This window comes from Scomber scombrus, chromosome 17, assembly GCF_963691925.1.
Source record: "Scomber scombrus chromosome 17, fScoSco1.1, whole genome shotgun sequence".
Lineage (NCBI taxonomy): Eukaryota > Metazoa > Chordata > Actinopteri > Scombriformes > Scombridae > Scomber > Scomber scombrus.
In genome coordinates this window covers 16,826,634-16,839,097 of record NC_084986.1, presented here as the reverse complement: position 1 = coordinate 16,839,097, position 12,464 = coordinate 16,826,634, and the positions used below count along the sequence as shown (strand labels likewise).

General features: G+C 39.9%; 2 protein-coding genes across 2 annotated transcripts in view; one reads left to right on the top strand and one right to left on the bottom strand.

Annotated features, from left to right (window-relative positions):
* The window catches only part of mthfd1l (methylenetetrahydrofolate dehydrogenase (NADP+ dependent) 1 like), a 36,209-nt gene extending 29,138 nt beyond the window's left edge, over nucleotides 1-7,071 (bottom strand). Inside the window, exons 1-11 of the mRNA XM_062437144.1 lie at nucleotides 6,836-7,071; nucleotides 6,040-6,124; nucleotides 5,717-5,767; nucleotides 5,550-5,603; nucleotides 4,744-4,868; nucleotides 4,000-4,100; nucleotides 1,459-1,595; nucleotides 894-1,005; nucleotides 618-685; nucleotides 401-498; nucleotides 11-184 (exon numbers count right to left, since the gene is read on the bottom strand). Coding sequence (XP_062293128.1) covers nucleotides 11-184; nucleotides 401-498; nucleotides 618-685; nucleotides 894-1,005; nucleotides 1,459-1,595; nucleotides 4,000-4,100; nucleotides 4,744-4,868; nucleotides 5,550-5,603; nucleotides 5,717-5,767; nucleotides 6,040-6,124; nucleotides 6,836-7,071 — 1,241 coding nt within the window. The remainder of the gene's footprint in view (nucleotides 1-10; nucleotides 185-400; nucleotides 499-617; nucleotides 686-893; nucleotides 1,006-1,458; nucleotides 1,596-3,999; nucleotides 4,101-4,743; nucleotides 4,869-5,549; nucleotides 5,604-5,716; nucleotides 5,768-6,039; nucleotides 6,125-6,835) is intronic.
* Nucleotides 7,072-11,105: 4,034 nt separating this feature from the next.
* stx11b.1 (syntaxin 11b, tandem duplicate 1) lies at nucleotides 11,106-12,011 on the top strand. Its single transcript, XM_062437655.1, has one exon. It carries the CDS (start codon nucleotides 11,106-11,108, stop codon nucleotides 12,009-12,011), a length of 906 nt encoding a protein of 301 aa, XP_062293639.1.
* Nucleotides 12,012-12,464: the final 453 nt, after the last annotated feature.

The following is a 12,464-nucleotide window of genomic DNA, read 5'->3' as shown; positions in this document are numbered from 1 at the left end:
TAAAACTCACCCAGCAACCAATATATAATTCCCATCAGGCTGTGTGTGGAGGCGGTCTAACAGAGAGAGTCGGACCTTTGCTTTGCTCCTGCCATAGGCTTCAAGCTCTTCTGGCAGCAAACCAATCTCCTTAGCCAGTTGGTCCACTGGCTTTGGCGTCTGGGCTCTGGAAATCTCTATGTCACTGACAAGAAAAGAAAACATGACAAATCATTTATGTATAGTCATTATCTTTTACACAATAACATTCAACCCTAATCACATAATTTCCATGATGTACATGCAACTTAGATGAGCAAGACACAAGGAAAGACTCTTGTGTACTACCAGATGTAGCTTTATTCCTCATATTCTATCACAGATTCAGATTGTTATGTTTCTGTCAACAACTGCTCTGTACCTTGGTACTGGTGTCAGAGGCTGCAGTTTGAGGCTGCGCAGCCACCACTGTCGGTACTGCTGCTCCTGGAGCCACCGACTGCTACTGCGTACCACATTCTGGTAGACAAAAAAGAGAGACAGACAAAACAAGTTTGAGAACAATGAAGGAAGAATGCAGTAGCAACTGGGACAAACAGACAGTACGTACTGAAATAGTCTGAAAACAAATGTTGCACCTGTATTCTGTAAGCTGCTGTGAGGTATCCCAACCCGGACTTTGAGGACATCTCAGTGGCATGTTCATCTAAAACAAAAAACATTTAAGGTCAGGCAGAATATAACAAAAACAGAGGAAGCATGTTTTAAGTTTCTTCCAGTATATATACATTTAAGCAATGCCACAATGTAAAGGATCATCTATCCTTCACAACAGAAAAACAATGGCTTAAACAAAAGCAGAGCAATTCTGATGGTGATCATGTGTAGACGGTCTTATAATAACTCCACAATACCTGTCTCCAAGGTGGGCTCACAGCGGATGACAGCAGCTCCTGGTTTTACCCAGGTGGGTGGGATATCAATATTCTCTGCGCCTAATAGGACCACAGCATCAGCCTGCATCACCTGGGAAAAAATGAAGAATTAAAAAAGAGAATGATTTATTATGGTTTAAAATATATGAAAAAAGCATGAAAAAGAAAAATTAAATTACATTCAAATGTTTTATAGATTTCCTTTAGCATAAATGTTAGAAGACTCTGTAGCTCTGTTACAACTTCTTATGACATAGGTTTGGAAAAAGCAGAAACCGACTCCATGTGGCCAGACACTAAAACTGCACGTAACTGGTATAACTGAACAGATGGTTGAGTCTTTGGAGTACAGGAAGAGAATTCTGATTTTACATGTATACAGCAATGCAGTAAGGCTCCCAAAACACACTCAAAACAAAACTGACCATAAACACTTTGAAGGACCAAACAACAAGCCTTTAACAGATACCAATCAAATATGTTTTAGGAGAAGAGATGAGAGAAAAAAAAGCATGTGTGCAATGAGTTAATTTTCAAAACACACCTGTCTCTGTAGGTTATTGAAACTCCAATGACTTTTGAGCGCCACCATTCCACGTCTCTCTATCTGGAACTGCATGGCAACCCCAAGGGGTCCTTCAGCTCCAATCATCAACACCGTTCTTCCTTCCAAAGGAGCATCTGTTAAAAAGTTTTAACATCATCAACATTAGAACATACCCACTCCATTTTATCATTCAAATACTGACCGTATGGACCTTGTAGGACAACAACACCAATTGTGAATAAGGTCTTTTATACCTTTGAACAACTCTGTCAACATACTTACTGACAAGATATTTCCAAAACTAATGCCAATAGGCTTTACATTTAAAAATCTTCCACCGCAGCTGGAACTGGACAAACATTCATTACTTGTATCTTGTGTGTTGGAAATTTGCATGACATATTAAACCTCTACTAGTTCTATCTGTGATACTGAGAATAACCATGACCCCATGTACAGCTGACCTTTCACCCCTACCTCTGAACCCCAGGCAGGGACTCGAATTGGTCTCTAGTTCAGAAGGTAGTGTGGTGAGTCAGCAGAGTGAGTCAACCATTTTCTACTAAGTCCTAATGCCAAAATCATGTTGGTGCACTGAAGCTTCAGATGCATAAAACTCTCAAAATGTGTCATAAGACCAGTGATGGGAAAATCCAAATGTCTTATTCATTTTATGTCTCTATAACCAGTAATACTAATGTCTTATATTCATTAATCGTACTGTTAAGGTGTTTAGTAATACTAATGTCTTATATTCATTAATCATACTTTTAAGGTGGTTAGAATGATTAGCGTGACTATTTTTATGACATGTAATAAAGATTGAAAGTGCCTGTCCTACACTCTTGCATTTAAAGAATTAACAGAGTAAAGGCCACGAGTTAAAAGGTAAAGAAGCAGTAAATTTCCAAGCCTGTGTTTGTGAACTGTTTTGACTAAAAGTATGTGAAGGTCGCGGAGAAAGGGAACGGGAGGGTACCAAGGAGAAACAGCCCCGCACCTGGTGCCCTGATAATGTGGTGGACAAGAATGATTTGTTTCCTTTGTTTAGTATAAATCTCACTCGCCAGGACTGCCCCGGAGAGCATTTTCCTATATGACCCATCGTGGATGGTTGTGTATTTTTGATCTGCTCCTTCTTGCAAGAATAAAAGTAACTTGACTTTTGAACTTGGTCTCTGCCTCAGTCTTGTAGTAAATTTTTCTATCAACCAGTACGCATGTTAGCCCAGCATCCTCACTGATGTCGTGACATTTTCACACTGTTGTCTTAAGCCTTTATTACATACTATTTTTAAATGAGTTGTAATAAAGCATATAGTGGGGTCCACACTGGAATAAAAGGAATAAAGTAAATACTCTTTAGAAAAATATTTGCTTGCTTTTTCTTTCATTTTTCAAATATCAACAAAAGTTTTTTCTAATCTTGCAGATTGCTTGGCATTAACACGTCTATCATTTTCTATTTATATTAAACAGCAAAATATGTTAATTTATTTTACACTATCTGCCAAAAATATGCAAGACAATTAGTACATAGAGTGATGTATACTTTATAGTTTAGTTGGTTTTATTCCATATTATCCTTTCAGAAATTCCTTGCATGTCCATGGCAATTGTCACACACACAAAACATCAACAAAGTACTTTACAGTTAAAGGCAGACATCAAACAGCAGACTCAACTAAACCATTATAATAACAGGTACTTTGTCCTGCCGTGTCAGTATTAACTCTGCTATTAAAATACATTTAAAACCTGCAAGCAGAACTTTTACATTTAAATTAACTTCAGGTTACAGTCAAGCCCTTGTCAAACAATACTGATTAAGTCTGTCATCACAAGATAAACATTATCTCATGTTGGGCGAGGGATTCCTGTTCTAGCCGTTTAAACGCGCATACACAGATTTCCACAGGCCAATCCGGCCAACTTCGAGTTAGCCCTCTGTTAACTTCATAAAATAAAAATGTTATTGGACTGAATGGATCAAATGACGATAGTGAGTCATTTCACAAGGATTGTGTGACTAGAGTTTGGGTATGACACAGCCCATGACGTAAACACGTCAACAATGTTTTTGTAATTACTCTCACTGCCAGAAGGGGGAGACTAAAGTTCTGCACTCCAACTTTAATTTGGGCATGGTCAGGCATCAATGTATTACCGACTAAAAAACATAAACTACAATTAGTTTATACTAACCATCTAAAACACAGGGACAGTGTCACAGCTGAGTAAACACAACTGCAGCTAATACAACTGATAATGAGTAGGGGTTTTGTGTGTCACAATAATATTATCATTAGTCCAACTAATTTTGCTTAGCTTAATCAAACTAACTCATTAATTTATTTAGCTATAGGTGTGTTGTCCATGCTGAGTGCCCTCAGAGGTAAATGTGTGTATTGTTACTGCTGCAGTATGTGTCAAAGTCTAAAGTTAGATTATTTACCGTACTTTTTATATGTTATATCATTTTCATGAGTTACAATAGTACCTACAATACTTAGTAACTACTGAACTTGGGACACTCACCATGTTTCTCCAGCAGATCCATAACAGCACTGGCTATGGGTGGCACCAAGCCTTTGTTTGGGTCTCCTTGGACCAGATGGCCCATATTCGAGTATGATATCCTATTTAAAGACAAGCATGAACATATAGTCATTTTTTTGTCATTTGCAGCACAGCCATTCTCAACTTAACTGATTAATGATATTAATTACTTAGAAGGAACAGCTGTCATTCTCTTCATTCTCTATTAGTGAAAGCACATTTTGAATTGTCCTTACTCCCAGAGGACTATAAACTGAAATGAACACTGATGTTGTATCACAGTGTTTTACAGCACAACCTATAAAACTATATAAAAATCTATTTTTATGAATTTTTCTTTAGATCATTTGTCCTCGACTGAACCTATTCTATTCAATTTATGAATATTATGAAGGGTGCCTCACTAATGTTCTCATTCGCTTGTCTGCTGACAGCACACATTTTACATTTACTCAGTCTTAATTCTGTGCAGCACTATCTGATTTGGGGCTAATCTGACACAGCACGTGAGTAAATGCATTTATCTCTGTTCAGTGGAGAAACACGCACCTCTGAAGCTATATACCTAAACTAAAATGTCCCCTTCTGACTTGTGAAAGAAGGACATACATATCAATTAAGAAAATAACCCCCAAAAGAATAGAATGTGAGAATATAAAACTACGGTTTTAAATGCAACTATTCTATATTTGACCATATATATCTGCCTCTGCAGGTTTTTACCCATCTACGTCCTTCTCAGGTTTGAGTGTGTTGAGTACTCGATGAGTCAGAGAAGTAGGGGGAAGGTGAAGGTAGACACCATGCACCCTGGGGTCCTCATTCAGCTTCAACACCTCCTCTACAATCTACATGCAAACACAAAGACAAAGAGACACACAGACACACACAAAACATTGTTGAAAAATGTCTTGATTGCAATAGTTGAGGAGTTCTAGCACATCGAACACACTGCTCCTGACTGAGAAAAATATAGTAGGCTTGTGTAGGAAGAAAGGAGAGGAAGGAAGAGCAAAACATTTTTGAAAATAACAGATAAAAGATCAGTAGTTCAGTAGAGCAGCAGAGTGCTCCAAGGACAGGAATATGGATGTTAATCATCCACTGTCAGTTGAAAAATGCCTGAGCTATTCCCAGGAATTCCTTCTGTCTGTATGGATGTAAGGTCACAGTTGAGAAGCTGCTTCCTAATATCAATTACATAATGTTGGAAAAGACATTAGGTGAAAAATAAATAAAGTCAGAACCTAAGGAGTGTTTAAATCAATTAGGAAATCAAAGATCAGTCATGTAACATTGGGGAAATACTGACTCACAGTTAAGTAATGTTTTGATTTAACTGAGCTTGTTTTAGGCTGTTTTTTACCTTGACACTCCCATCACATACTGTATTAACAAATATCAAAGGGAAAGGTAAATCATGCACTGACTTGCTAAGCAATGCGGAAAGGTTAGAAGAGTTTGCATGGGCGGATCTTAAGGTGTTGGGGGATATTACAAAGTTTTTCAACTATAAAAGCTTCACTTACTTCATCTTCACTGCAATGCTTTGCCAGACAAATCTGAGTGACATTCAAGCCGATCTGTGGACATACATGTAAAGAGAGGGTGAAGAGCTGGAACTGTTGCATAGTTTTGTGAAAAGAACAAAGTGAGCAAAATGAAATTTAAATTTCACATTAGGAGAGAGAATTACCTTTTCTGCAATTTTCTTATTGGTTTCCAGCAAACTGTCATCTTCACCTGCCTTTGAGAACAAATTAGCACACTCAGAAAAAAACACAGACCTCAGTGGCTTCAGCAAAAAAAGACCACTTTAAGGTCAAAGGTATATTCAGGTGTGTCAAGGCTTTTCGTACATAAATTCACTCATTGGATTTAGACTGTTTTTGAACACAATATTTCAAGACAATATGCAAGAAATTTGTAAACCAGAGAAGATCTTCAACTATTTTTTCTTCTTACAATTGAAATTACAAATCCCACTAAGTGCTTTTGTACTGTTTTAGCTTACAATACCTGTATAATGGCTAGCACAGGCTGGATTGTAGGATTTTTTCTCTGCAGAGCCACCAGTGCTTCCTTGGTGCTTTGAACAACTTCCCTATGAGAGAAAACAAACTGGTCAACAATGTTCATTCAGTCATTAAGGCCCACAGTTACCACACATGGCTTCAACATACAAGTCAAACAAGACTCAATCGTTAACCCTAACCCTAACCAAATCAAATTAACAAATTAAGCTTCCTATCATAGTTTTTACAACTAAATGACTGGCTCATGGATACATATTTTATAAACTAAATGCAAATGGCGGGGGGGGGGGGGGGGGGGGGGGGGGGGGGGGGGGGGGAATAATGTAAACATAGTCCACCACTAGCTTATCATGATCATTCCTTTACTACATTCCGCACGGTAGCCTTTGACAGTGAGGGCTATTATGAAACATTTAGACTATCACATACAGTAGAAATCATACATAAAAAGGCCTATCTGCATGCACACACATTCGCTCAAATTGGGTTTTAACTTTACTTTGTATAAGCATTTTAACCGTGTGTTTAGCAACAAAGGAGCAGAGTTACATCAGCTGTCTGGAGACCCTCTGATGATAATCGGATACACGTGCAAAACTGGCTGCTAGCCAAAACGCCGATGAAACAGGAAATACCGACTACAACCAGTTAGCTTAAAGACTCAGTAAAATACCACTCAACTGTGTCTTTATTTAACAAAACTATCATACAAAGACAGCTGAGTGACAATTGAGTGATGTTTGGACACATAAGGTTTGGGGTACACATTTCCTCCTTACCTCAAACTACTGTCGCACTCCAACCCGTCTTCTTTTTGGGATTGTTTCCCAAAGTTTACAGCTAATTTCGGGCTGGTGCCGCTGCTGGTTGTAGCGCTCGCAGCTCTGACTATCAACCGGCCGCTGGCAGCTGAGACCGGCGGGCATCTCCGTGACAAGCCGCTCACCCTGCATCCTGGCCGGGCTTGATGTATCCGCAGACTGCCACAAGCACTGCGAATTATGGACAGTTTCATGGTCGTTTCTTTGAAGATTTGACTCGTAGTTTGTTAACTTGGCTTCTGTTTGTTCTCTGGTGGCAGCCGGCGAGAGAATCAACCCCTGCAAGAGCGAGAAGAAAGTTGAGTTCAGACTGGGTCCTGATGGGGTACGGTGTCTTCAGGGACTGTCGGAAATTTCACTATCATGAGCTCGGCACACGTGAATATGGTGAATCCCACAAGAAAGATGAGAGACGTATAGGCGTACATATATCAACCGATTGTTTACAGTCAGGACGTGAAAAATATGTAATAGCCTGCATCTCACAGCACATATTGAACAGAAAAATAGGAGACTGTATTAATTTCAATACCAATTGTACGTATATAGGGTACATATACCATTGTTCACAATCCATTCCAGTGCTAAAGCACTGTTACGTAACTATTTAAGGGATCACTTGGGCATTTTGTTACAGAATCTGTTTATTATTATTATAAATGGACAAGGACTGGATTAGTCCGAGGAACACTTGAAAGCAGCAGCCTCACAAGAAGCCTTCTGTTACGAGCATGCGCGTTCACGTGTTATACTGACACAGAAAGGAGAGAGGGGGTCAACCCAGGACATTGAGTCTTTGGTCCCACTGAAGAATAAACTCACAATTAAATAAAATTCAGTTTAAATTGTATGTATATATGTCATACAGCCTATCGGTTATGTTTCCATTGTAAAAAATCAACAAGTTGTAGATTGGTACATTGGCATTGAAAAACTTGCACTTACACTTGCGCTCATTCACACACTCACACACTGATGGCACAGCCTTCAGGAGCAATTTGGGGTTCAGAATCGCACCCAAGGACACTTTGACATGAAGGGATCGAACCGCTGTTCTTCCGATTAGTGGATGACCCACTCTACCTATGGACCACAGGAGCCTAAAGAACAATGTGTGGTTGAAACGGTCACTACTGCAGACACAGATCTTCTTTCTCCAGAATGTCACACGGATGACAGCCACCCTGAAGACTGCATCAATCTGGAGGAAGGAGGCTCCATGGTTGGATCAGATGCTGTTGAGTTGCTGGAGAAGAGCACTGCTGCTGAAGCGCAGAGCTGAATGGAAGAGATGCCACAGGGCGAAGAGAGAAGGAGAGGAGAGTGAGGTGGAGGGTGCCAACAAGTTCTACTGCTATCTCTGCAGCATCACCTGCCACAACCAGCACATTTAAGTCATATGAATAGGGTCTCCTAAGAGCACAGGATGATGGAGACCCAGCACATGAGAAACGCCTGCCTGGTCACACTGTTGCCACCAATGCAGGAGATGCCACAGGGAGCAAGCAGAGATGGAGAGAAAAAAGCAGACTTGCAGGATTAGTGTCACACCCACTTCACCAATGGCTTCATGGACCACTGTTGCACCAAGGAGCACAAACTTGCACCTCCTATACAGTCTGCAAGAAACACTTCAGGACCTCCCAGATTTTTGTGAAGCGCTTGCAGTCCCAGGAGCACTGACAGAAAATGGAGAAGCTACAGGAAAAAGAGGACTCTGATGCCAAACTGACCATCATGGACACAGACCCTTCCTTAAACTTAAATGAAACATTTTAAAAAGTAATGTCAAAAGAGTTTGTGGATTTGATTTTTGATACAACTGCTGTTTAGCTTAAACTGTGATGCTTTGTCTTTACTTTACATGAAGGTTGTAGCAGTTATGCAAATATAACTTTCCATGCCTACAATAGAAATACTAATTGATGCAATAACCTTTATGCAAGGAACATCGCATTTATAATTAGCCTCCCTAGGAAAATACGTTTTTACCTAATTAAAATGACATGTGAGCCAAAGACAGTAACGGCGTGATTTAATGATCATAATTAGCGACATATAGGCTATCATCAAGATCTGCCTGTATTCCTCTCTCATGACACACACACACACACACACACACACACACACACACACACACACACACACACACACACACACACACACACACACACACACACACACACAAGATATCCTACACGTGGAAGTCATTTGGGCGTGGCTGGGAAAGTCTTCCACATAGGCCTACCCTGTCACCTCCTCCAGGACCATCAGTCATCACTGCCACCAAAACTCACAATTAAACCCTTCAACAGAGACAATGTTTCAGGAGATAAAGTCACACTGGCTGGTGACTGAAAATACTCGGTTATAATAGACAAATAAGTGTGATTGACCCTCTGCCACATGATCAGGGATTCCATATACAATTTCAAACAGTTATGCCATGTTTAATCCTGGAAAAGAGGCATACCATTTCAGCCTGGCAGTCACTTGGTTCATAAACTCCAGCTGCGCACACCTTGTCTATCCTATCCAATTGACGCCCCTGAGTTGCAGCGTCACTGCAGAGACCAAAACCGACCGGGTTTCATTCCTGAGTCACATCATTTCAGTCGCATGGCGTGGCGCAATCTCTCTTCCTAACAAAACCAAACTTGAATACCAGTTTTAGCACTATAGATAGCCGCGTTACTCATGTAAAGCCCATTGTTATTTTGCTCACAGCCCGGACCGGTCGACAGGATGCCGCTGCTGCCACACCACCGCACATTAAAGCAAACCGTTTGATTTCTGTTCTGTTTAGATTACAGCAAAACAGGTAAGAAGCCTTTATTTAATGCTGCAATCCCTCAATGGAATGGAGAGAATCCGGCGAATTGGTGATATGGAAAAATGATAAGCCTGAACCCAATGCCTGCCTGCTTGGAGTCTATCATAAAATTTGAGAGATTTGGTTGGTGATAGATACTCATAAAACCAGACAAAAGCCTGGGTCCTAACACAAACTTAATTAGGCCTACATTTTTCAAAGGCATTCATTTAAAAGCCGTCAAAGTAACTTTATGTCGATTTTGTGTTGTTTGTACCATGCATACTGTATATAACATAAACCCTCAATTAAGAACCCTCTACATGTCTAGATAGCCTGTTACCATTAGTTTTAAACCATTTTAACCATTAGAAAGAGAAGTTGCAAATAACATTAACAATTCATACAATCAAAGACTATTTTTCAATGGTATTTAGTCAGTTGTTGATGTAGTCTTATCTCAAACTTGATAATCAGGGGCACTCAAGTCAACATCTGTGTTTCAGTATTTTACAATTTCAATATTTTATCCTCTAGATTTCAACTTTCAACTATGTAAGTAAGACAAAACATTAAGAATATTTGATGTGCCGGAAGTACACTTGTTACATTTGATTCCCTTCAGATGACAGAATTGGCTTCCTTATTTCACTCAGAAAATAAATGTTTTTAGAGTACTCATCAAATTATAGAGATATTTCTGTATCTGATGTGCAGTATCTGCAGAAACCGATGCCCCACTTTGATTTAAAGTCAAGATGAACGTCTGGATAAAGACGTCGAACAGATCACAAGTTAAAAAAAACTTGTTTGGTGAGGACCAACACCTTTAACTATTCTTTGAGAACCTGTTAGGCCAGTGCAGGTTGCTGGGAAGGTTACATCTGTAGGAAGAAGGAAAAGGCACAAGTAGGGCTTGGTATCATGCAAAAAAAAAAAAACTGTATCAAAACCAGTACCCCTAAAGTGATACAATACCAATAGAGTACTTCATTCAACACCTTTTTTCTACTTTATTTGATACCCATCATGTGAATGGAAGCAATGTAAATTCAGTAAAATGCTCCTCCCCAGCCAAATGATTTTTACATGAATACATTTTGAAAGTGCCCAATCATTTAAATATTTATTAAATAACCATACAAAACTGTACAATGAGGTATTATTACCACAGACTGTATGGGTTGTAAATGCTTCAGTAGTGGGCTAATCTTACGCTGCATTAAATCATACCTTAAAGGTAGTGAGTACTGGTACCCAGCCCTAGGAGTGTGCTGTGTATATAAAAATATATATTTTTTAAAATGTTGTTTTAAAGTAAGCTCACTTTACTGATCCATATTTACAAATGTATGTTAGACAAGGAGAGTTAAATATCTTGACATCTGTATCCTCTTTCTGTTCTCCAGCCCAACCATGAGGGACAGACTGAGCCACCTGCAAGAAATGTCCAATGGCTATGTGGAGCCAATGGAGCCAATGGAGTATGCAGAGTCCACTGTTTCAGATACCTTCAGTAATGTGGACCTGGAGGACGAGTTGCCCCATGAGGCAGTCGTGTTCGACAACAGCCCTGCTCTAGAAGAGGTCTTTGAACAGTCACAAGATATCCACAGGGAGATCCAGCTCATTCGCCTGGAGATTAAAAGGCTTAATGAGCAGAACTCTCGCATGCTCCACAGCATCACCACCATGAGCACTATCAAAAGAGACTCTAACGCCATTGGTGCTGATATAAAGGCTCGGGCAGAGGGCGTGTTGTCACATCTGCGGGACATGGACGGCACAGCCCACAAGCTAGAAGAATTGCATGGCTCAAATTCCGCCATCACACGTGTAGCCAGAACCCAGTATGCTTGCCTAAGCAATAGTTTCCGCGATGCCATGTTTGACTATAATGAAGCTGAGATGAGCCATCGTGAGAACTGCAAAGCCCAGATCCAGAGGCAAATGGTGATAGTGGGGCGTGAAGTGACAGGTGAGGAGGTGGAGGAGATGATTGAGAAAGGCCAGTGGAACATCTTTACAGACAACGTTGTGAGTGAAGGGAAAACGGCTCGATCAGCTTTGTCCCAGATTGAGAAACGTCACCAGGAGTTGGTGGAGCTGGAGGCTCGTATTCAGGGCATCCATGAGATTTTCCTGGACATCGCCATGCTGGTAGAGGAGCAAGGCCCCATGTTAACCTCCATTCAAACCAACGTACAGAAAACAGATGAACACATACAGGAAGCCCTTGTCAAACTTGGCAGAGCCAAACGTCTTGACAAGAGCAACCCCATAAAGAAAATGTTTTGCGGTTGCTTCCCATGTTACAATTAGTAGCTGTAGAGTACAGGGTTGGGTTGAGGAATGACAAAATATGTAGTCTAGTAGAAGAAAAGTATCGCATCTTAAAGACATTAACCATTTTCCCCAGGAAGTTAAATAAAAGTTTAATAGAAAGATGTTTATAGAACTGAAATACTGGATTACATTTTTTAAAAATTGTATTTAAGTAACCCATTGATGTCAAAATGTTTGTATGAAAAGTTTGGGACAGGTATCTCAATCCAGAATTCAGTGTCCCCTGAGGTGATGCAGTCTTGAAACAAAAAGTATTTGAAAATATTTTTCATATTTTTAAGCCTGCTGAGTTACCACATGAGAAGGATTTACCCAATAACACAATGTAATGACTGTCAGAAATATGTTCGTATATCTTGTAAACCCCAATGACATGTTAATATATGCAAGTTGAATAAAACATTTTTTAATAAGAAATAACTTATCAGT

Bases quoted from the DNA above. Each gene is read 5' to 3' on its own strand.
- stx11b.1 (XM_062437655.1), top strand. From the start codon at position 11,106: ATGAGGGACAGACTGAGCCACCTGCAAGAAATGTCCAATGGCTATGTG.